The sequence below is a fragment of the Erythrolamprus reginae genome, chromosome 8, assembly GCF_031021105.1.
Source record: "Erythrolamprus reginae isolate rEryReg1 chromosome 8, rEryReg1.hap1, whole genome shotgun sequence".
Taxonomy (NCBI): domain Eukaryota; kingdom Metazoa; phylum Chordata; class Lepidosauria; order Squamata; family Dipsadidae; genus Erythrolamprus; species Erythrolamprus reginae.
The window spans coordinates 53958316-53982459 of NC_091957.1; the positions used below are offsets into that span (position 1 = coordinate 53958316).

The following is a 24144-nucleotide window of genomic DNA, read 5'->3' on the forward strand; positions in this document are numbered from 1 at the left end:
CCTGGGATAAACATAGATCCATCCTAAGATAAAATACAGGAAATAGTATAAGGGCAGACTAGATGGACCATGAGGTCTTTTTCTGCCGTCAGTCTTCTATGTTTCTATGTTTCTATAATTCTATGGAAAACCTACTTTCTCTTGCCCAGATGTTTCCCCCATGTGATTTGATGGCATTTTTAAACCTTTTATTTGGAACCCTCCCTTGTTTTTGCTCAGAAAGAACATTTTCTCTCCTGTTACTGGAAACCGAATAGTCCAGCCCTAAAGCACCACGATGCCAGCCTACCCTACTTGGATCAATACCGGATCGACTGCCAGCAATTCCGAACCTTGTACCATCTCTTGAGTCCCTGGGCACATTGTGCCAACCGAGATTCCTTGGCCCTGTGGACCTTCCGGCTGCTGGATGAGAATGTGGACGGACTGATCAACTTCAAGGAATTTGCATCCATTTGGGGTATTCAGTCTTCTGTGTTTCTATGCTCTGCTCATACACTAATATTCTGGACATTTGACCATCTCCATTGGGTATGATGAACTTTCCTGAATGACCTCTTTGTTATTTTTTCCTTGCCTCTCTCTTTATTAGATATCCTGTATCATGGAAGCTTCACCCATAAGCTGACAATGCTTTTCAAATTGCACATTCCTCCAGGTGAGTGATGGACAGACGCCGTGTGTAGCCCTTGTTTCCATGTCGAAATCCATTCACGGCAATTGGGGGATCCCAGCTCAGCTCCTTCCCCAGCCAGGAAACCCATTAACTAGGACAGTATTATCAAATCTTTTAGACACCAGGGGCCCAAACGGCGCCTAGATAGGAGGCGAAACATCTTCAAAGAAAAACTAGAAATTCCAGTCGCCTCTTTAAAAAAAGCACCTTTGGGAACCTCTTAGAATGTCATACGGTGACTATATCTTCCACGCTATTGTTATATGTTCTGTCGGGCTCTCTGGTAGACTCCTCCCGAAAATTAACAGGTACAAATTTCAGACACACACCCATTTGAAAATTCAAAACAATGTTCTTTATAATGAAAATTCACTTAAACCAAGCCCTCTTTTGGGATAGCCAAGAGCACTGGTCTCCAAACAAACTGGTAATTGGTACAAGTCCCTTATCAGTTCTGTGATACTTAGCTTGCAGCTGTGAGGCAATTCACAGTCCTTCTTCTTTCACAAAGTGAAACACACTTTGCCCTGGTTTAGTTTCAAAGCGGGGAAAAATCAGCACACAAAAGGTCAAACGCAGCAAAGCAGGCACGAAACACAACGATCCGATAATCCTCCACAATGGCCAAACCCACAGGCTGCTATTTATAGCAGCCTCACTAATGACCACAGCCCCACCCAACCACAGGTGGCCTCATTTTCTTTGATAATAATCTCTCAGTTGTTGCTGCCTATGCATCGCTCTCCGCATGCGTGGCTGTATCATTAACTCTTGTTCTGAATCCAAGGAGGAGCTAGATAATTGATCTCCTTCTGAGCTGTCTGCCACATTCTCATCCTCCCTGTCACTCATGTCTTCTTCGTCAGAGGAGCCTTCATCATCAGATTCCACCGGGGGCAAAACAGGCCTGCAGCATGTGGATGTCTCCCCACATCCACAGTCCTTGGGGCAGGAGCTGGGCCAGAGCGAACCACAACATTATATAGCAATAGCACTTATATACCACAATGCTTTCCAGCCCTCTCTAAGCAGTTTACAGAGAGCCAGCCTCTTGCCCCCAAACATCTGGGTCCTTATTTTACCCACCTCGGAAATGTTGGGGTTGGCTCTGACCCAGCTCCTGCCCCAGGGAATGTGGAGGTGGAGGCAGGGGAAACGTCAACATGTCCTAGGCCTGTTTTGTTGCCGGCAGAGTCAGGGAGTGCAGTTTCCTTGGACGAAGAAGAAGGTGGGGGTGACTTGGAAGAGGGGACTTGGCACACAGCCCAGGAAGCCAATCACCATTATCTTCGGTCCATTCGGATGACAAAGTGTTAGACCCACGCAGGCGCAGACTTATGCATCGAATAGACCAATTGAGGAACTATTACAGGAGATAAGAGAGGCCACCTGTGTTTGGGTGGGGCTGCAGTAATTAGAGGTGCTGCTATAAATAGCAGCCTGCTAGTGTGGCCGTTGTGGAAGATTATCTGATCGCAGTTCTTCAGGATCGTGCCTCGCTGTGTCTGAACTTTGTTTGTGGATTTTTCACGCCTTTGACACCAAAGCAGAGTAAAGTGTGTGTGTGTGTTTCACTTCGTGGGAAGAAGGAGGGCTGTGACGTTTCTTCACAGCTGCTAGCTAAGTACTTAAGGACTGATGAAGGGACTTGTACAGCCGACAAGGTTGTTTTGGGGAAGAGTGCTCTTTGCAATACAAAAAGGGTGCTTTGTTTCTTTTGAATGTTGTGATAAAGGACATTGTTTTGAATTTTCAAACGTGTGTGTGTGTGTCTGAAATTTGTACCCATGAATTTTCGGGAGGCTTCTACCAGAGAGCCCGGCAGAACAGGCAGGATTTATTTATTTTATTTATTGGATTTGTATGCCGCCCCTCTCCGCAGACTCGGGGCGGCTAACAACAATGGTAAAACAACATGTAACAATCCAATTTAATAAAACAACTAAAAACCCTTATAAAAAACCAAACATACACACAAACATACCATGCATAACTTGTAATGGCCTAGGGGGAAAGAATAACTTAACTCCCCCATGCCTGGCGACAAAGGTGGATCTTAAGAAGTTTGTGAAAGACAAGGTGGGTGGGGGCCGTTCTAATCTCTGGGGGGAGCTGATTCCAGAAGGCCGGGGCCGCCACAGAGAAGGCTCTTCCCCTGGGGCCTGCCAAACGACATTGTTTGGTCGACGGGACCCGGAGAAGGCCAACTCTGTGGGACCTTATCGGCCGCTGGGATTCGTGGATGGAAGGCTGAGTCAACCTTGAGCCTGGTGAGATGTGAACTGGTGAACTACAGCCAGCAGCTTGCAGTACTGCACTCTAACCACTGCACCACCAAGGCTCACCAAGGATATGAACCTTGCAATTTTTAACTTGTCCTTGGTTGGTTGGTTGGTTTTCTCTCTTGGCAGCTTTTACCGAAGTGGAATCTCTCAGCCCTTTGAAAGGGGCTCAACTCTCGAAAGAAGAGTTGATCCATTTCAGCCAACTAAGCGGTAAGCGTCCACAAATCTAAATTCTTCCCGTCCACTATCCTCATTTACATGGATGGATAATGTATCCAGTGTCAAGGGTTGGCCAGTAGCATCGTCTCCCTCTCTTCTTTTATCTTAGTCTCGTCTCCTGAAGAGAAAGTCAATGAAGATGCCTTGAAGACAAGTCCTGAAAAAGGTAGTTGACATGGATGTAGCCAGAGATTTGAGGTGGACCGTTGAAGTCTGCCCATCGTGAAAGTATCGGATGGTGTAAATGTTGTGGCCTATTGGTTGTTGGCTCCTCCAGCAGCCAAATCAGAGGAGGAGGAGGAGGCGGCATGGGAGTCGGGGTTAGCATTAAGGCAACGTGAGAGCTCCGAGGGGGAGAGGGAATGGAGCTGGCAGAGAAAGAGAGAGAAAAAAGAGAGAAAAGAGAGACAGAGGAGAGAGAGAAAAGAGAGAGAAGAGAGAGACAGGGAAAGAGAGAGAGAGAGAAGAGAGAGAGAAAAGAGAAACAAGAAGAGAAAGAGAGAAAAGAGAGAGAGAGGAGAGAGAAAAGAGAAACAAGAAGAGAAAGAGAGAGAAAGAAAAGAGAGAGAGGAAAGAGAGGAGAGAGAGGGAAAAGAGAAACAAGAAGAGAAAGAGAGAAAAGAGAGAGAGAGGAGAGAGAGAAAAGAGAAACAAGAAGAGAAAGAGAGAAAAGAGAGAGAGAGAGGAAAGAGAGAAAAGAGAGACAGGGAGAGGTGAGACAGGTGGAGTCTGGACCATCCATCAGCCCTTAGATGGAGAGTCAACAGCCCTCAGGTCTGGAGATGGCTGATGAAGAAGAGGAAGAGCAGCTGGGATCCAGTGCCTGATGGGAGGATGCCCAGAAGGCAGAGGAGAGGAGAGCAGTGGAAATCTACGGGCTGGTTCTTGAGATGGAAGAGGCACAGCTGCTAGCAAAGCATCTGAATGTCCATGTTCACCACAAATTAGACAATGAGCCTAGTGGTGTGATACAGCTGCTAAAAAAGCAAATGGGTGTTTTTTTTAATTCTGGCTTGGTCAGGCCCCACTTGAATTTGTTGTGGCCCCTTCAGCAACCGAATCAGAGGAGGAGTGGGAATCAGGGTCAGCATCAAGTCAATTTGAGAGCTTTGAGGGGGGAAAGCGAATAGAACTGGCAGAGAGAGAGAGAGAGTAGAGCATTCATAACTTACTCCTTAGCAGAGGTTCTTGAGGACATAGGTCATAAGACAATCAACCCATCCTGTTCTTCTGAATTTGTTGTTTTCTTCTTCTTCTTCTTCTTCTTCTTCTTCTTCTTCTTCTTCTTCTTCTTCTTCTTCTTCTTCTTCTTCTTCTTCCTCTTCTCCTCCTCCTCCTCCTCTTCTTCTTCTTCTTCCTCTTCTTTTTCCTCTTCTTCTTCTTCTTCCTCTTCTTCTTCTTCTCCTCCTCCTCCTCCTCCCCCTCCTCCCTCCTCCTCCTCTTCTTCTTCTCCTCCTCCTCCTCTTCCTTCTTCCAAAACAGGGAAAGGAAAACTAGACATTCAGGCTTACCTGAAACAGTGGCAAGACGAGATCCTTAAAAAGGAAGAAAGTATTAAGGATTTGCCCCGGATGAATCAGGTGAGAACTTGTCTGGAAGCGAGTATTTTGTTCTAGTGGGGTGTCCCCCCCACACTTTAATACAAAGGTGGAGGTATCGCAAATATTGATAGAAGAGAATATTTGTAGCTCAGGATTGAACTCCAGGGCCCTTGGTGCTCTGTGAGCTTGGTGGTTTTCTTGTAGACATTTTATGACCCAATTATGGACATTGACCAACTTAAAAATATTTAATTTATATGTGCGTAAATGTAAGTCTTTGTTTGTCTTCTTTTAGTGTATATATTTAATAAAAATTACTTTTAAAAAAAGTCAAATCAATTAAACTAAAACCACCCTCCTCTTTTTCTCCTTCCCCAGTCCCAGTTCATCCAGTTCTCCAAGACCTTGTACAACTTGTTTCACGGCGATCCAGAAGAAGAACTCCTCTTCCGCGCCATCGCTACCGTCACCGGCCTCTTGCTGAGGATGGAAGAAGTGGGCCGGAAGCTCCAGAGCCCCACTTCCCCAACCCGAAGAGGGGGGACGTCTCCCGGGGATGGTCCCGCAGCACCCCCAGCCTCCCAGACTAATGACCCCGAAGTCCCGGCGGTCTCGAGCTCCGGCGGTGAAGGCTGGTCGTTCGCTTTCGAGCAGATCCTAGCATCCTTGCTGAACGAACCTGCCCTGGTGAGGTTTTTCGAGAAACCGGTGGACGTCAGAGCCAAGTTGGAAAACGCTAAAGCCACTCAGTTGAAAGCGCGACCCGGCGTATAATCATCCCTGGAATCGCTTCTTTTTCTCCTCTTGTGCAAAACAATCCCAAACAGCAGGCAACACAAGAGTACGACGTTCACGCCGGGGATTTAGTTCGATTCCCTTAAATGGCGGGAGTGATGTATACATCGCTTTCTTTGTAATTTTTGCAGGGGGTCACGTCGTCCGGAACACAATTGCACCCAATCTTTGCATTTTAATACACCAGTGTTATTTTTTTAAAAAAAAAAAATAAGGCACAGCCACCAATGCAGGGCAACTTGGAAGGTGGTGAGAAAAAAATTGTACAAAATTCCAAGTTCTCACTTTACGGGCCCTTGTTTTGCTGCGTCGTCTTAACGTCGCCAATTTTTGCTGAGAGTTTCTTACACTTGGAATGTAGGTCTGTTTAATGCAACGAAAGCAGGATCTTCAACCAGTTTAGGAAAGCCCTTCGTATCAACAGGGAGGGGCAAAATATATATTTTTAAAATATACATTTCTTCAAAACCGGGTTCTTCAAAGGGCAGGGCTTGCCTCGCACTGTTCTCGTCTGATAGCGTTAAATGTTTGCAACTAAGCCCTGGGTCTTCTGGATTGGGTCAAGGTAGGACAGCTCAGGACGGCTAAGAGTTGCACTTAATATCCGAGAAACGGTGGAACAGAACCATTAAAGAGAGGATGCAAAAGGAGAGACAGAATAGAATGTGAATGACCAAAAAATTTAAATATTTTTTAAAAAAATATTATTTTGAATAATTAAATGGATTTGTTTAAATTGGCTGCGATGAAATTAGCTAGTTGGCAAATTGTCCCATTCTTCTTCTGGGCAGTTTTTCTACTCAACCTCCCAAAACTAGGGTCATTTGTCCCAATTTTACAAACCGGGAAGTTGAACCACATTGCGATCTTCCTGGAAAATGTGAGTTGAGTTAGAATTCGGACGTTTCCGTTTGAAAAACCATCAAGTCAACAAAAAGCTATGAACAGAAACTCCAAAATTTCAGTTGCTTTAATTCCATATACTCAATGCTGAAATGACATGGGTTGGGATACAGCTATTTGACCCTGTAGTAATTCCTTTATTTCTTTATTTTTCCCCCCTTGGGGTAAAAAACCATTTTTTTCAAGGGGTCCACAAATCACCAGGGCATTTAGTAAAAAGAAATGGGTACTAGTAAGAAAGTTGGACGTTATCATACACACAAAAACTCGTGTTAGTGTTGCCCATATAGGTTCTCTGCAAAGGTTTTGAGTTAATGCTTAAGCCAGGAATCTGGTACTTAAATCCCAGAGACAGAATTACAGGGGGTGGACAAATAAATGGAAACACCTTGCAGCTCTTCCGTGGAATCAAGATTTGTGAAGCTCCCTTTGAACAGGTTTTGTGGAAACTGGGTGCTGTACGTGTCTATTGAGCTCTGCAGTGATTTTAGGAGCTGCGGTCTTGCGATCCGCTCTAACCATTCACTTTAGAGTCCGAAGAGTCTCTCTCAGACAACTTCGACTTTCGACCAGACCTGTGCTTGGCTGAGGACGTTTTCCCTTCTCTTTCAAAAGCAGTCATTTACTTTTGAGACCTGACCTCTTGAAACGCCAAACACTCGGGCACTTTCTGTTACACTACCGCCTGCCATTCGGGCACCAACAATTTGGCCTCTTTGAAAGTCTGAGAGGTCTGCCATTTCTAGAAGGTTATAACCCATTTCCTTAAATTTCTGTTAAAAAAAAAAAAGGTCGTTTTAAAATACGTATCAAATAACAGATTTTTAAAAAACAAACATTAAAATATGTCAAGTTTTGATTGATTTGAACATGTTCAAACATGCCAAAAAGTCAAGTGTTTCCATTTTTTTGTCCACCCCCTGTATGAGAGGAGGAAGGGACTTGAAGCTGTAGGCTCAAGATTCAAAGAATGAAGTCTTTCCAAGGTTTGTTTTTCCCCCCGGATTTTTTTTTAAAAAACATGGATTATGAGCCTGAAGCTAACTCATTACTATTAGCAAATAAAACAGCGAGGCTATATTCAGCCAGAGCAAAAATTAATTAGAATTTATCTTTTTAAAGACTTTCGAAGAATCTATTCCTCAAAGACTTCTCAGGTTCTTCAAGGATGAGATTTAAAAAACAAAACACAAACCTCTATTGCCTTTAAAAACTCTTTTCAATTTACCTTAATCCAAGCAGTGCTTTAGTAAAAGATGCTGATCTTTGCAATCTTTAAATTTAAAAGTGCCGCTATTTATTTATTTTTTCCAAAATTCCACCACAGTTTGAGAATGGTGGCATGAGGCCTTTTGTCAACTGCAGACAGGTATATATTTTTTTTTCAAAATCCAGGTGTTTTCTGATATGCCAAAAAAAAAACCCCAGCCCACCCCATTCCCACCCACCTGAGTTCCCTCCAATTTTATTTGCATTTAATTCTAACTTAATTGAGAAATAGGAACCCCAGGGATATAAAACCCCAGTTTTAAAGACCTCTAGGATTCTTCAGCTTGAAAATATTTTTTATAACATCTGATAGCACCACCGACAGAAATTCAAAGAAGTTTGATTTATGCCAAGTTTCCTTCCCCTCCCCTCTTTCTTTCTTTGGTACTCATGGCTGCTAAATGACCAATAAAACTGAAAGATAAAAAGCATTTATAAAGGGAAATATGGATAGATAGATAGACATCAGGTCTTTTTGAACAAAAGTACTGTATAAAATACAATTGTGGATGGCCATGTGAATGGCATTTTTTATAATATGTTTTCCAAGAGACCACTACAAATATTTGCGCATAACAAGTACATACATACGTAGATGTGTTCTGTCGGGCTCTCTGGTAGACTCCTTCCAAAAATTCACAGGTACAAATTTCAGACACACACACACGTTTGAAAATTCAAAACAATGTTCTTTATAATGAAAATTCACTTAAACTAAGCCCTCTTTTGGTATAGCCAAGAGCAGTCGTCTCCAAACAAACTGGTAATTTATACAAGTCCCTTATCAGTTCTGGGATACTTAGCTTGCAGCTGTGAGGCAATTCACAGTCCTTCTTCTTTCACAAAGTGAAACACACTTTGCTCTGATTTAGGTTGAAAGCAGGGAAAAATCACACAAAAAGTCAAAGTCAGGAAAGCAGTCATGAAACACAACGCTCAGATAATCCTCCACAATGGCCAAACCCACAGGCTGCTCTTTATAGCAGCCTCACTAATGACCACAGCCCCACCCAACCACAGGTGGCCTCATTTTCTTTGATAATCTCTCAGTTGTTGTTGCCTATGCCTCGTTCTCTGCATGCGTGGCTGTATCATTAACTCTTGTTCTGAATCCAAGGAGGAGCTAGAGAATTGATCTCCTTCTGAGCTGTCTGCCACACTCTCCTCCTCCCTGTCATTCATGTCTTCTTGGTAAGAGGCGCCTTCATCATCAGATTCCACCAGCGGCAAAACAGGCCTGCGGCATGTGGATGTCTCCCCCACATCCACAGTCCTTGGGGCAGGAGCTGGGCCAGAACTAACCACAACATAGATGTATGTATGTATGTACTTGTTTCTATATATAGATATTAAACAAATTACACATGTATATATTATTATCCTGGAAGGGGGGGAATTATAAATAATGTTATAGTATGGAACTAGTTTACTTTCTTGTCTCCGATATGATGAATGTTTACAAGGGAGCAAAAACATGCACTCAGTTGAATCATTTTAACCTGACTAATTAATCATTGGAACTACTTGCCTCCAGAAGTTGTAAACGCTCCAACACTGGAAGTTTTCAAGATGATGTTGGGTAACCATTTGTCTGAGGTGGTGTAGGATTTCCTGACTAAGCAGGGAGGTAGACTAGAAGACCTCCAAAGTCCCAACTCTATTGTTCTAATTTTAAGCCACTTTCAAGAATTTGCACTTTAATTTCTGCTTTGGAGTGAAATAAGACCCACAATGTACCTCCTTCCTTTCCGTGACCGAATGCTCAATGTAGTCCAGGAACCATCAGCCACTCACGTTTGTTAAAAGTAGAATTTTATTTTTCTTTCAAAATAATATGTACAAATTTTCTGAAGGATCTAAGGGTGTGATTTAACAAGGATTTGAGAGGGTTCCAGTCGATCCTGGTTTCCCCCCTGCTCAAAATTTCAATAAGACACATTCTTGCCGCTTCTGTTCCCCCAACCCTCATTTTACAAAACAATTTAATAGGAACATATGTGTGTTTTTTTAAAAAAATTATATTTGACACAGTACAAAATAAATTCAATATTCAATTTTAAACTTCTGCTTTTTTTCTTTTTCCTTTCGTCCTCTTTCTTCTTTTCCCTTCCTTCCTCTTTCTCCTTTTCCTTCATTTCCTTCCTTTGTTTCTTCTTTTCCATCCTTCCTTTCTTTCTTTCTTCCTTTCCTTCCTTTCTTTCCTTCCTTCCTTCCTTCTTTCCAGCTAGTATATAAAGTTAAACTCTGCCTCTGTCAACCCACCAGCCTTTTCATTTGTAAATATGTACAGAAAGTGCCAGGCTAGGGCTGGGTGGGGGAAAAAATGATTTTTTTTGTGCTTCCACAATGGGCAGCCAGTTTCATACATATGACCATCGCAGTGTCCCAGGGTTACGTGATCTGCTTTTATGACCTTGACAAGCAAAGTCAACGGGGGATGCCAGATTCGCTTAACAACTGTGTTACTGACTTATTCACCGCAGTGACTCACTTAACAAAAGGTTGTAAAATGGGGCAAAACTCACTTAACAAATGTCTTACTTAGCAACGTAAATTCTGAGACCCATTGTGGTTGTAAGTCAAGGACCAACTGTATAGACAATAAGGTGTTTTTTTTAAAAAAAGGGTCCATGGGCTCAGCAAACATTCTTGGCCTGTCTGGGAAATAATTTCTGGTTTCATTTTTTAAATCATTTTTCTCAAATTTATCACTTCAAGTGATCTTCCTCAACACCCCGAGCAGAATTGACTCCACTTAAGACAATCTGTTTAGCAACTTTAGTCGCTGGTGAATAGGATCAGGGCTCACCAAACTTTTTCCTTCGCTATCCAAAAAGTGTGAAAAATTTGGAGGGCTGGTGATGAGTTCTCTTCCTTTCAGCACCGTCGTAACTTTGACCAGTTGCTTGAAGGAACAGTCGGAATTTGAGGTCTACAAGATCCCCAAAACAAGATCACAGGCTGATCTTAAATGTCATTTCAACAAGATTACCCTGTGTGATTTGAACGCCTTTCATCTTAACAGAAATAATTTAGGAGATAATTCCAAATATAGTTTAGAACACATGGCAGTCTTTAATTCCATTTAAATGTCCCTTTTGTGGATGAGTAGTGGGTTTGTGGATCATTAGCCAGAGTTAAGCCGTGTTTAACCCAGGTTTGCATTAGATGCCAGATTTGCACCTATGCTGGCTTGGGGAATTCTGGAAACTGAAGTCCACACATCTTCAAATGACCAAGATTGAGGAACACTGCTCTATAGAGATTGCATTTAGGAAAAATACATGGTTACTCCTTTGATTAAATATCCAGGGAAACTGACCGGTATCCACCTGTTCAGCAATGAAGAAACTACAATTCTAAGAAAATGCAGATTCTTGTAAAACAGTGATTCATCCACCTGAGAGTTTTATACACACATACATATATACACACAAACACACAGCTATACCTGAACAAGCATAGCTTGCTCTTTTTTTTTTAAAATGTTTGACCCTGAACTATTATTAAACAAATGCCTTCTAACACTGAAGTTATGGGAAAAAACAACAACTTTGCATTAACAGCAGCAGGTAAAAAGCTTCACATCCCAAAAAGAGAAACAAGCCAGAAAGGCTAAAAGGAAAAAAATGTGCAAGCCAAACAAAGTTACAAGTCTTTTTTGTTGTTTTAAATGCCCCTTGCAAATTACAAGTCATTCGTTTTGCAAAAATTGACCGTAAAGGATGCTTTGGTGTTTTCTCACCACAGAGGATTAAAAAAAACCCACACTCTTTTTTTTTAAAAAAAAGTTCATAAATATATAAACACGGATTTTGGTGTTTTTTTTTTAAATGACCATTTACAAAAATACATTTTATTGCTAACCCTACTGTCTTGTGACGCTTCTTAGATCAAAGATTCTACTTTGCCAAACCCTTGACAGCAAAACCACAAAGTTTGCTTTTATCTCTGAGTGATAAGAAGCTTCTCCAAAACTAACATTTAATTCAACCAGAGGAGAGGGGGGGGAAATAAGGGATCCTGATCTCTTATTTGGTTCATCGGGGAATCGAGCTAGATAAATATATATATATATTTAAATCTCCATAATAAAATAAAACCAAACGGACTTTCTTTATAGATAACTCAAACTATCAAAAAGGAGCTGGTGGTACAAGGAAAGAATTCAGGCCAAAGTGGTTTTCGTAGAAACAGTAGCAGCATCGTTCGATTATTCCAGAAAATTAGTCCAGATGCAAGAAAAAAATTGAGTGGTGAGGAAATTACAGATCTAATATGCCATCGATCGTGCATATCAGCAGTCGGGCCAGGACAAAAGTTTTCAAAAAAATCCACTTCTTGGGGAGGCTCTGAATTTGTAAAATTTGATCCTGTAACAAAGCAAAGGACTTGCAAGCTAAAATCCAGCCGCCATATAAAAATAATAATACGTATATATATATATATATGGCTCGCGGCATGCAAACCTAGTTGCAATTATTAACGGTTGTTTTGATTTCCTACAAATTCTTGAGTCTTGTCATTCCAGTCAAGCTGGTTTCTTTATCCCTGCGAGGTCCTCGTCCTGTTTCTGCTTGTCAAAACTCAACGTTGACTGACAGTTCCTTCAGCAAACGTAACTCCGACTCCGTTAACCTTTCCTCCCTGTGTGGAGCTGCAGAGGTCGAGCTATCTGCCTTCCCGCGGTTTGGTTTCCTAAGCAGAAAGGTTGCCGGCGGTAGCTCTCTGCTCTTTCTCCATCCCTGGGCGTTGACGGCCTTGCGGCCTTCTCCGAAGAGGAGGAACCAACCCTCCTTCTCAGGACGTGCTGCCTGAGGGTGAACGTGATAACCATCCCTCGTTTGAGAAGCTCAGGGAAGCTGCATTTCGGGCAAGTCTTGTAGGCTGCAGGGCTGTCCTTGGAGGGGATGGCTGGGGGGCTGCGGGTGGTGGAAGTAACCCATGGTGGCAGTCTGTTGAGGTAAGGGCGGTTGCTGGAATAAGTGCTGGTTCTGGCCTGGTTCAGCGGTACTTGGCACCTGCAAAGGGAGAGAAGGGTTCTATGTGTCATGTTTTGAGTAGCATGACCAGTTAGGTCCCACAGAGTTAGCCTTCTCCAGGTCCCGTCAACTCCAGACCCATCCTCGAATACAGCTCATCTGTTTGGAACCCATATCGCATCTCAGACATTAACACCCTTGAAAATGTCCAAAGATATTTCACCAGAAGAGCCCTTCACTCCTCCACTCAAAACAGAATCCCCTAGGAGACTAGACTTTCAATCCTGGGCCTAGAAAGTTTAGGACTAAGACGCCTTCAACAAGATCTAAGTATTGCCCACAAGATCATATGCTGCAACGTTTGCCTGTCGGCGACTACTTCAGCTTCAACCACAGCAACACAAGAGCACACAAGAGATTTAAACTTAATATTAACTGCTCCAAACTTGACTGTAAAAAATATGACTTCAGTAACCGAGTTGTCGAAGCGTGGAACTCATTACCGGACTCCATAGTGTCATCCCCAAACCCCCAACACTTTACCCTTAGATTATCCACGGTTGACCTCTCCAGATTCCTAAGAGGTCAGTAAGGGGCGAGTACAAGTGCCCTAGAGTGCCTTCCATCCCCTGTCCTATTGCTCTCCTGTATCTCCTATACCTTTCTTCTATTCCTATATCTCTTCTTCTATTCTTTCATTCATATGTTCTATTACTATATCTTCTTTTCTATTATTTCTTAGATATATTTTACTATGAGTATCTCCTCTATAACCTTCATCATGTATTTTACTATGTGTATATAGATTTATACCCACTAAAACCCTCATTGTGTATTGGACAAACAAACAAACAAACAAACAAATAAATAAATAAATAAATAAATAAATAAATAAATAAATAAATAATAAACAATGTCCCTTGGCGGAACCTAGGAGAAGAGCCTTCTCTGTGGTTGCCCGGCCCTCTGGAATCAGCTCCTCCCAGAGATTCATACTGCCCCACCCTCCTCGCCTTTCGTAAGTCTAAAGACTCACCTATGCCACCAAGCTTGGGGTTATTAGATTATCCCCACAGCCGATGAATGTATAGTGTTTGTTGATTGAATGGTTATGTATATATTTTTATTGGTTCTTTAGTTTTTCTTATTGATTGCCGCATCTGTTCTATCAAGCCAGATCGATTATCAGATATAAAAACCCACACACATGTTGGTACCCACGGCAAAGTCTATTGGTAACATAATTTCTGCAATACAAGGGTTAATGCAAGTAATTCATGCTGGCAAACGAGATCACTATGCTGGATTTCGTATTTCATCACCAGTCGGGCGCTTCCCAAGCACCTAGGACTGCGTGATGTAGCGACGAATTATGTTTGCCGATCCCAGGAAAGCGGCCTTTTGCAGTTGACAGGTGGAGATTTTGTCAATTCCGATGGTTTTCAAATGTCCGCTGAGATCCTTTAGCACTGTGCCCAGCGTGCCAAGTACCACTGGGACCACTTTCACTGGCTGTTTGTTTGTTTGTTTGTTTGTTCGTTCGTTCGTTTATTTATTTATTTATTTATTTATTTATTTATTATATTTGTATGCCGCCCCTCTCCGGAGACTCGGAGCGGCTTACAACAATTATGCTAACTACACTCACAGTCCAGGGAATTTAATAGCTCATGAAACAGGCAGGAACCAAAGTTCATGGAAGCAGAGGTCTCTCAGCTTGGAGGCAGCTTTCCTCCATAATGGGGAACATTGTTTGCCACACCCTCTTTCCCATCAGCCTATCCTTATATACTGCCAAGGTGTGGCCAAATGTCCCATAGATCTATTTAACCTAAGAACCTCTCCTTGTGAGATATTCATGTCTCGATTTCATCCTCCTTATCCTTGCATCTAACGGGGTCCTGACCCACAAAGTCCCCATCATCCTCTGAGTCAGGCAATGCCATAATTGGAGGTTCTACAGTCTCTGGTGGTTCCCCAGGCTCCAACTCCCCTTTACTCTCACTCTCAGACTCGGGTGACAAGAACACTGGCTTGTGATGCCAGTACTCCTCCATCTCCTGGTCTTCGAAATCTGTGACCAGCTGAGCCAGATGTTGACCACTCCCAACAGCATCTTGCAAAACAGTTACCTGGAGGTAAAGATGATGTGGTTGAACTGGCTGGGGCGTCCACTGGTGGAGGGTGCTGGCCGGATGGCTCTGTGGGACAGTCACATTGGGTTGGGGGACCATCGGAGAAGGGGTGAAGCCAGGAGACGGGATAGGGGCCCGGAGGGGCGCGCAGGTAACAGGTTGCATCTGGATCGTGGAAGGCAGACTCTGCGGTTCTTGTGTAAATCTTCCAAGGGGGAAAAATGAAAAGCTTGGTGAAGGAACAGAAACGGAAGGTTTCATCCCACATCAAAACGAGATCGCTGGAGGTCTCATGGAGAAGCTCAGAGTCATGCCTTTCAATAGAACAAGTGTCTCCAAACTTGGCAAGTTTTAAGACTTGTGGACTTCAACTCCCAGAATTCCCCAACCACACATCTTAATACAGTGGTACCTCTACTTACGAACTTAATTCGTTCCATGACCAGGTTCTTAAGTAGAAAAGTTTGTAAGAAGAAGCAATTTTTCCCATAGGAATCAATGTAAAAGCAAATCATGCGTGTAATTGGGGAAACCACAGAGAGGGTAGAGGCCCTGTTTCCTCCCAGGAGATTCCTAGAGAGTACCCATGGAGTCTTTTCCGGCTATTTCCTGCCAGGAGATTCCTAGAGAGGTCCCAAGGAGGCTTGTCCCCGCCTTTCCTGGCTGTTTCCTCCCAGGAGATTCCTAGAAAGGTCTGACGGAGGCTTCTCCCCACCTTTTCCGGCCCTGTTTCCTCCCAGGAGATTCCTAGAGAGGCCCCACACAGAGGCTTCTCCCTGCCTTTTCCAGTTACAATTTCGGAGGCTCGGGTTTGTAAGTGGAAAATGGTTCTTGAGAACAGGCAAAAAAAATCTTGAACACCCGGTTCTGATCTAGAAAATTTCGTGAGTAGAGGCGTTCTTAGGTAGAGGTACCACTGTATATGTACTATGAGTTAGTAATTTGCTTTTTGTATGTTGTCCTCTGTTGATCCCCACTAAATAGGTTTCTGGCTTTAATTCTAATTCGTATTCTAACATTGCTTAGAATTCTGGGAGTTGAAGTCCAATCAGTTTCAGTTGGTCAAGGGAGAGTCATCGTGATAAGATGGTGGGGCTTACTTGGTCTGCTGTCGGCTAACGTTGCTTTGGGAGGTCTGATTGTCCCCACTTGTGCTGGACATCAAGGGCTGCACAGGTTGATCTAATAACATCCTAGGGAAGGAAAACGACACACACAACACATAACTGTGAGAAAAACAGGCAGCTGCTGTTTGAACCGTTTCCATGCAAGTTGTACTTGGACAACTAGGACTTAAGAAAGGCACAACATATCAGATAAGACACCACTTGTGTTGTGGTTAGCTCTGGCCCTGCTCCTGCCCCAAGGACTGTGGATGTGGGGGAGACATCCACATGCTGCAGGCCTGTTTTGCCCCCGGTGGAATCTGCTGACGAAGGCTCCTCTGACCAAGAAGACATGAGTGACAGGGAGGAGGAGAGTGTGGCAGACAGCTCAGAAGGAGATCAATTCTCTAGCTCCTCCTTGGATTCAGAACAAGAGTTCATGATACAGCCACGCATGCGGAGAGCGATGCATAGGCAGCAACAACTGAGAGATTATTATCAAAGAAAATGAGGCCACCTGTGGTTGGGTGGGGCTGTGGTCATTAGTGAGGCTGCTATAAATAGCAGCCTGTGGGTTTAGCCATTGTGGAGGATTATCTGATCGTTGTGTTTCGTGACTGCTTTACTGACTTTGACTTTTTGTGTGCTGATTTTTCCCTGCTTTGAAACTAAACCAGAGCAAAGTGTGTTTCACTTTGTGAAAGAAGAAGGACTGTGAATTGCCTCACAGCTGCAAGCTAAGTATCTCAGAACTGATAAGGGACTTGTACCAATTACCAGTTTGTTTGGAGACGAGTGCTCTTTGCTATACAAAAAGAGGGCTTGGTTTAAGTGAATTTTCATTATAAAGAACATTGTTTTGAATTTTCAAACGTGTGTGTGTCTGAAATTTGTACCTGTGAATTTTTGGGAGGAGTCTACCAGAGAGCCCGACAGAACAACTTGGAACATCAGTCTAGGGAGATTCTCACTCCTCCAGGCCCTGATTGTCCCAAAGATGCTTTTTCAAGAGGTGATTGGACTTTCAGAAACTAGTAATAGGGCAGACTGGATGGACCATGAGGTCTTTTTCTGCCATCAATCTTCTATGTTTCTATGTACAGTAGTCCCTCACCTATCGCTGGTGTTACGTTCCAGACCTGGCCGCGATAGGTGAAATCCGCGATGGGGAATTTATCGACTGATAGTACTTATTTAAGTATTTATATTGTAATTGTTTGGTAAGTTTTCATTGTTTATAAACCCTTCCCATGCCTGTTTGGGCATTTTTTCCAGACACCAGGCTTCACTAAGGCCTATTCATAAATAGACCTCCTCCTATCCAGCCACTCCTGCCTTCTGACAGCCCTGCATACTCTGGCGTCAAGAAGAGGCTCTTCCTCCTGAGTCCCTTATGGGCACCTCTGCAGGTGCTACAGGGCCTGGTTGTCTCTCAGCTTCTGACCCCACATCCTCTCCACCCTCCTGGCTATCAGACTTGGGTGCCAAGTACACGGGCCTAGGATACCAACACACACCCGTTTCTCGATCCTCAGAATCCACGATCAACTGCATAGGACACGGACGAGCCACAACAATCAGTACCTTAAATTTCCTTCTTGGTTGTACTCAGGCAGCTGTGACCTCTCGCCCAGTTCAGGTGGCATCGGAGAGGGCACCGGGAGAGGGTGGGTTTGAGTAAAAACCATGGTGTTGTTGTAGACGGGCAGAGAAATGCTCATCTGGATGGGCATACACACCGGCTTCATCTGGTTTCCTCTCACAACGTGTTTTTGCTGTTGGGGTTGACCCTGAAATCAAAACACAAATTACTGGAGCCATTTCAATTTCTCCATTATGTTGGAAATGTAAGAAGGAAATAGGATCTTATTATCATCAATGGTGGACATGTAGTAAAGTCAAGTTATATTGGAAAATGATAGAAAGAATGATAAAAGAAATAGTAAAAGAGGAGATAGGAATAACCCCGGAATTTTATTTACTGGGTATAACTAATCAGAGATATAAGAAAGAAATTTTACACTTAGTTATTCATATTTTGACTGTGGCCAGGATAATATATGCGCAAAATTGGAAAGGGGAAAATATCCCCAAAGAAGAGGAAGTTATTACGAAAATATTAGATTGCGCTGAAATGGATATGATGACAAGACGGTTAAACGACCAAGAAGAAACAGAATATTATGAGATATGGAATAAAGTGTATATATGGATAAATAAGAAGAAATATTAAAATAAGAAATAAATAAATAAGAGAATTATATTAACAGTGGTATGATTTAAGATTTATGTTAGAATTAGTATTGTTATGATTTAAGAGTTATGTTAGATTTAGTTTATGTATGAAAATCTATTATATAAGGTAAAACAAATTTATTCTTTTCATTTAAAGTAATAAGTTGAATTTAAGTATTTTTTAAAGTGTACTCTTTTTCTGTATTGAAATTTTACTTCTAGAATAAGCGGGGTAGATACAACCCCATTTTTATGTTAAATGTATGTTTGTCAGTTTTGTCTATTGTAAAAAATTAATAAAAATATATTGGGAAAAAAACAAAACACAAATGCTTGAACACGAATCTTGCAGACTACAGGTGGGGGTGGACCGCAGTTGGAGATAGTCCTTGACTTATTACCCAGCATCTCTTGTCGCTGAGAAAGGCATTTGTTAAGCAGATGTTGGATAACCATCTGTCTGAAGTGGTGTAGGGTTTCCTGCCTAAGCAGGGGGTTGGACTAGAAGACCTCCAAGGTCCCTTCCAACTCTGTTGTTGTTATTTGTTAAGTGAGTCACCCACTAATTTTCCCTTTCATTTTCTACTTCGTATTTTAGACATTCCCGCTGAGTAAGTTATTGCTCATTGATGGAAAAACAAACAGAATTATACCTGGGTTTTGAATTATTTCTGATCTTGGATTGTAATCATGTGTGGGGCGTGATTAGAAATGGATTGACTGGATTTGGGTGAGGAAAGTAATGGATAGAAGAGAATATTTGTAACTCAGGGTTCAACTGTGGGGTACTTGGTGCTCTCTAAGCGCGAAAGTTTTCTTGGAGATGTTTCATCGCCCAACTAGGTAAAATGATCAGTGCTAGAAGGAGGGGGGAGGAGGGGTGTGTGGCTTATTTTGTGGGTGTGGCTTATTTTGTGGGTGTGGCTTGCCAGCCATGTGACCAGGTGGGAGTGGCTTGACGATCATGTGACCAAGGGATGGCTTAAAGGTCATGTGACTGGCTTAAAGGTGGCCAACTTGACGTCACTCACGTCAAGGGTTTGGGTTAGGGTGCCTGGCCACTCCCTACCTCACAGAGATACAATTTCCCTCTCTATTTACTATGAGTGAACATCTAAAACATACATATTACAGGCGCACAAAAATATACTTTAGCTACTGTTCTGCCGGCGTGTCTCAAACGCCCGTAATTACAGGGTAATTAGTCCAGGAAGACACACACCACACGATAAGAGGAAAACCCAAAAGTTTTTATAAACAGAAAAACAGAAACAGCTCCCTTTTTTAAATGTCAAAGGGATTTTCTGGTACACACAAGGCACAAGTTAAATGCAGTCCAATTGCTCACCCAATAGCTGGGAAATTGAGTCCAATTCTAAAGTCCAGAGAGTCCACACACACAATCCTGAACAGCAAAAACCACGATCTTGGCGAAACAATGAATCAGATAAACTGCCATGAGGCTAAAACACCAGGCTGCACTTTTATCTGTAGCACTAATTACAGCAGCCCCACCCAACCACAGGTGGCCTCATTTTCTCTTGTAATAATCCTTCAGTTGTTGTCTCCTATGCATCACTCTACGCATGCGTGGATGTGTCATTAATTCTTGTTCAGAATCCAGGGATGATACAGATGACTGACCTCCTCCTGGGCTGTCTGCCAAACTCCCCTCTTCCCTGTCACTCACGCTTCCTTGGTCAGAGGAGGCTTCGTCGGCAGAGTCTACTGGGAGCAAAACAGGCCTGCGGCATGTGGATGTTTCCCCCACATCCGCCTCCACATTCCTGGGGCAAGAGCTGGGCCAGAGCTAACCACAACAACTACTATATAAACTGTATGTGTATGTACACACACACACTCTTCTAAAATTATACACATTCAACTTCATTTACTGCAATAGAAAAAACATGCCCAGAAGGGAAAAAAAGGAAAAAATTCATTTTTTTCCTACCAGTTCTACATACCTGACCAAAATTTCCCACCGGTTCTGCATACTTAGCCAAAATTTTTCTAATGGTTCTGCATACCTGATCATACCTGTAGGAGCCCATCACTGCCTAGTTGGGTAATGAAAAGTCTTCCCCAAAACTCCCAACCCATGTCCAATCAACGAAGCAGCGGAAGTGATGTGCCGGTGTCTGGAGGCTGTTGGGGCCTGGATGGGTGTCAACAGACTCAAACTCAACCCTGATAAGACGGAGTGGCTGTGGGTTTTGCCTCCCAAGGACAATCCCACCTGTCCGTCCATCACCCTGGGGGGGGAATTATTGACCCCCTCGGAGAGGGTCCGCAACTTGGGCGTCCTCCTCGATCCACAGCTCACATTAGAGAACCATCTTTCAGCTGTGGTGAGGGGGGCGTTTGCCCAGGTTTGCCTGGTGCGACAGTTTGGACCGGGACTCACTGCTCACAGTCACTCATGCCCTCATCACCTCGAGGCTCGACTACTGTAATGCTCTCTACATGGGGCTACCTTTGAAAAGTGTTCGGAAACTTCAGATCGTGCAGAATGCAGCTGCAAGAGCAATCATGGGCTTTCCCAAATATGCCCATGTCACACCAACACTCCGCAGTCTGCATTGGTTGCCGATCAATTTCCGGTCACAATTCAAAGTGTTGGTTATGACCTTTAAAGCCCTTCATGGCATCGGACCAGAATATGTCCAAGACCGCCTTCTGCTACACGAATTCCAGCGACCGATCAGGTCCCGCAGAGTGGGCCTTCTCCGGGTCCCATCAACTAAACAATGTCGGTTGGCGAGCCCCAGGGGAAGAGCCTTCTCTGTGGCGGCCCCGACTCTCTGGAACCAGCTCCCCCCAGAGATTAGAACTGCCCCTACCCTCCTCGCCTTTCGCAAACTCCTTAAAACCCACCTTTGTCGTCAGGCATGGGGGAACTGAGATATCTCCCCCGGGCCTATACAATTTATGTATGGTATGTTTGTATGTATGTCTGTTTAATAATGGGGTTTTTAAAAATATTTTAAACTGTAAATTATTAGATTTGTTATAAACTGTTTTTATTGTGCTGTGAGCTGCCCCGAGTCTGCGGAGAGGGGCGGCATACAAATCTAATAAATAAAAAAATAAAAATAAAATAAAAATAAAAATAATAATAATAATAACAACAACAACAACAACAACAACAACCACCTCTGAGGGCAACAAGGACCCGGCTACACCAATTGTAATAATGTAAAACAACAACAACAACAACAGGGAGTTACCAGGGTTGATGCGACGCACGGTTCCCTGAGGAAGGATGGCTGAGAGGCCACGGGAGCACCACCAAACTGCTTTGCTCCCATGATGCTTTGCTGCTGTTGGGACTTCTTGGGAGCAGCTGGCCTGGCCCCTAACGTTGCTCCCGTTAGTTGCCGCCTTGGGCTCTGTTGGGACTGAACATTGCTGAAGACCACAGGCCTCGACTGCTGCATGAACATCTATTGGACAAGAGAGGAGGGTCAAAGAGGAGACGTGGCCACCAGGAAGCCTCGAAACAGAAGAGACATTTTTTTAGGAGAACCTCACAATATGAACCAGAGCTTAGTTAACACGAGAACCTTTTGGCTTCGGTAAATTTTCGGGTGGATTTGTGTGAAAGGCAGAAAGATGAAGTTCAAAACATAGAAACATAGAAGACTGACGGCAGAAAAAGACCTCCTGGTCCATCTAGTCTGCCCATATACTACTTCCTGTATTTTATCTTAGGATGGATCTATGTTTATCCCAGGCATGTTTAAATTCAGTTACTGTGGATTGATCAACCACGTCTTCTGGAAGTTTGTTCCAAGTATCTACTTGGAAAGGATCTTGTGATGTCATCTAGTCCAAGCAGGAGACCTTTTATTTGTATTGGCTTTCCTCTGTTCAAATGTAACCCTTAATAAAAATTATAGAAACATAGAAGTTTGATAGCAGAAAAAGACCTCATGGTCCATTTATTCTGCCCTTATACTATTTCCTGTATTTTATTTTTGGATGGATATATGTTTATCCCAGGCATGTTTAAATTCAGTTACTGTGGATTTACCAACCACGTCTGCTGGAAGTTTGTTCCAAGTATCTACTCCTCTTTCAGTCAAATAATATTTTCTCACGTTGCTTCTGATCTTTCCCCCAACTAACCTCAGATTGTCCCCCCTTGTTCTTGTGTTCACTTTCCTATTAAAAACACTTCCCTCCTGAACCTTATTTAACCCTTGAACATATTGAAATGTTTCGATCATGTCCCCCCCTTTTCCTTCTGTCCTCCAGACTATACAGATTGAGTTCATGAAGTCTTTCCTGATACGTTTTATGCTTAAGACCTTCCACCATTTTTATAGCCCGTCTTTGGACCCGTTCAATTTTATCAATATATTTTTGTAGGTGAGGTCTTCAAAACTGAACACAGTATTCCCAATGTGGTCTGACCAGCGCTCTATGCAAAACCAAGGATATTTTAAATAATGATAGCAGGGTTGGAAGGGACCTTGGAGGTCTTCTAGTCCAACCCTCTGCTTAGGCAGGAAACCCTACACTATTTCAGACAAGTGGTTATCCAACATCATCTTTAAAACTTCCAGTGTTGGAGCATTCACAACTTCTGGAGGCAAGCTGTTCCACTGGTTAATTGTTCTAACTGTCAGGAAATTTTTCCTAGGTTTTAAGTTGCTTTTCTCCTTATTTAGTTTCCACCACTGCTCCTGTTTTTGTTCATCAACCTTCGGATCTTGGAAACCCCTCAAAACATTGCCTTTAAGAGAAGAAGAAGTTGATTCAAAAGGACAGGCTAGTAAGATTTATAGCATGTTATTACAAGTGGAAGAGGAAGTGACTAAAGGCCTAACAAGATGTACTGGCAAAATGAATTATGGATTAATGAAAGTGAGATGGAAGAAGTAGTAGAAGATATATATAAGATAAAGAACACAAGAATTAGAGAGATGAGAAGGAAAATTTTTACATAAATGGTACTTCACGCCAGTAAAACTAGCACACTTCCAGAGGAAAGGGAAAGGAAATTGCTGGCATGGTTGCCAAATAAAAGGAGTTTTTATGCATGTGCTCTGGGAATGCGTTGAAGTTCAAAAATTTTGGAAGGAAGTACAGAATGAAATTAACAATACGATAAACATTAATTGGATAATCACGAAAGAGTTAGCAACACTAGTTAAATATGGGGAATTATGAGAATTTAAAGAAATCAAAACAGCAGCTTTGGAAAGCGCTCAAGCAGTAGTGGTATTAGGGTGGAAGGATAGCAATAGATGGACAATCCAGAATTGGTACTGGTACATGGTGGACCACATCCACTTCGAAATTATGGAAATAAGATTAAATAACTTTGATGAAAATAAATTGGAGAAGCTGATGGCACGATGGAATAAGGTGAAAAATTATATCTTAAGTAGAATTTATGACGACAATGTGAAAAATAAATTCCAATCACTTTTTATATGTAAAGAAATGTAAACCGGAGCTAAGGAAGAAATTGAAACTTATTGCAAATAATTTAACCCCCTAAATGGTGGTGGGGTTTTTATTGGTGTTGGGCACTTTTTCTTTAAGTATTTTTTGTTTGTTTGTTGTAATAAAATTTTAAAAAAAATATTTTTAAAAAAAGAGAAAAAGAAGTTGGTTGGGAATTTAAAGAGGGTCATAAACACAAAAGGTTTGTCTGAGTTTGGGGTGAAAGAAATTAGAATCGTGGGGAAAAAGGCCATCCAGAATTTCCATCCCTACGTGAAACTATGTCATGAATATCCACTAGAGGTCAGCCAGCACTTTGTCAATTATAAATTATAAACACTGCAAAATTAAAACCAAATCTTTACAGAATAGGTGTTACGTTATTGGCTGGGAAACCTACATACTGTTGCTTTAAAAAAAAAAAAAGGCCAGAAATTTTATATAGAAAACAGCGTTGTTGTTTTATAAGAGTTGGGGGTTTTTTTGCTAAACGAGGTACACGAATAATATGAAGTTATGAAGTATAGACATAGGAAGTTTA

At 42.6% G+C, this 24144-nt stretch overlaps 2 protein-coding genes across 2 annotated transcripts in view; one reads left to right on the forward strand and one right to left on the reverse strand.

Annotated features, from left to right (window-relative positions):
• TBC1D8B (TBC1 domain family member 8B) overlaps positions 1–9749 on the forward strand; it is a 41209-nt gene extending 31460 nt beyond the window's left edge. Inside the window, exons 16-21 of the mRNA XM_070759933.1 lie at positions 220–460; positions 593–658; positions 3088–3171; positions 3290–3346; positions 4663–4760; positions 5100–9749. Coding sequence (XP_070616034.1) covers positions 220–460; positions 593–658; positions 3088–3171; positions 3290–3346; positions 4663–4760; positions 5100–5495 — 942 coding nt within the window. The 3' untranslated portion in view covers positions 5496–9749. The remainder of the gene's footprint in view (positions 1–219; positions 461–592; positions 659–3087; positions 3172–3289; positions 3347–4662; positions 4761–5099) is intronic.
• The window catches only part of PASD1 (PAS domain containing repressor 1), an 87392-nt gene continuing 72731 nt past the window's right edge, over positions 9484–24144 (reverse strand). The window contains exons 17-21 of the mRNA XM_070759934.1: positions 21377–21592; positions 17496–17701; positions 15906–15998; positions 14803–15010; positions 9484–12709 (exon numbers count right to left, since the gene is read on the reverse strand). Coding sequence (XP_070616035.1) covers positions 12542–12709; positions 14803–15010; positions 15906–15998; positions 17496–17701; positions 21377–21592 — 891 coding nt within the window. The 3' untranslated portion in view covers positions 9484–12541. The remainder of the gene's footprint in view (positions 12710–14802; positions 15011–15905; positions 15999–17495; positions 17702–21376; positions 21593–24144) is intronic.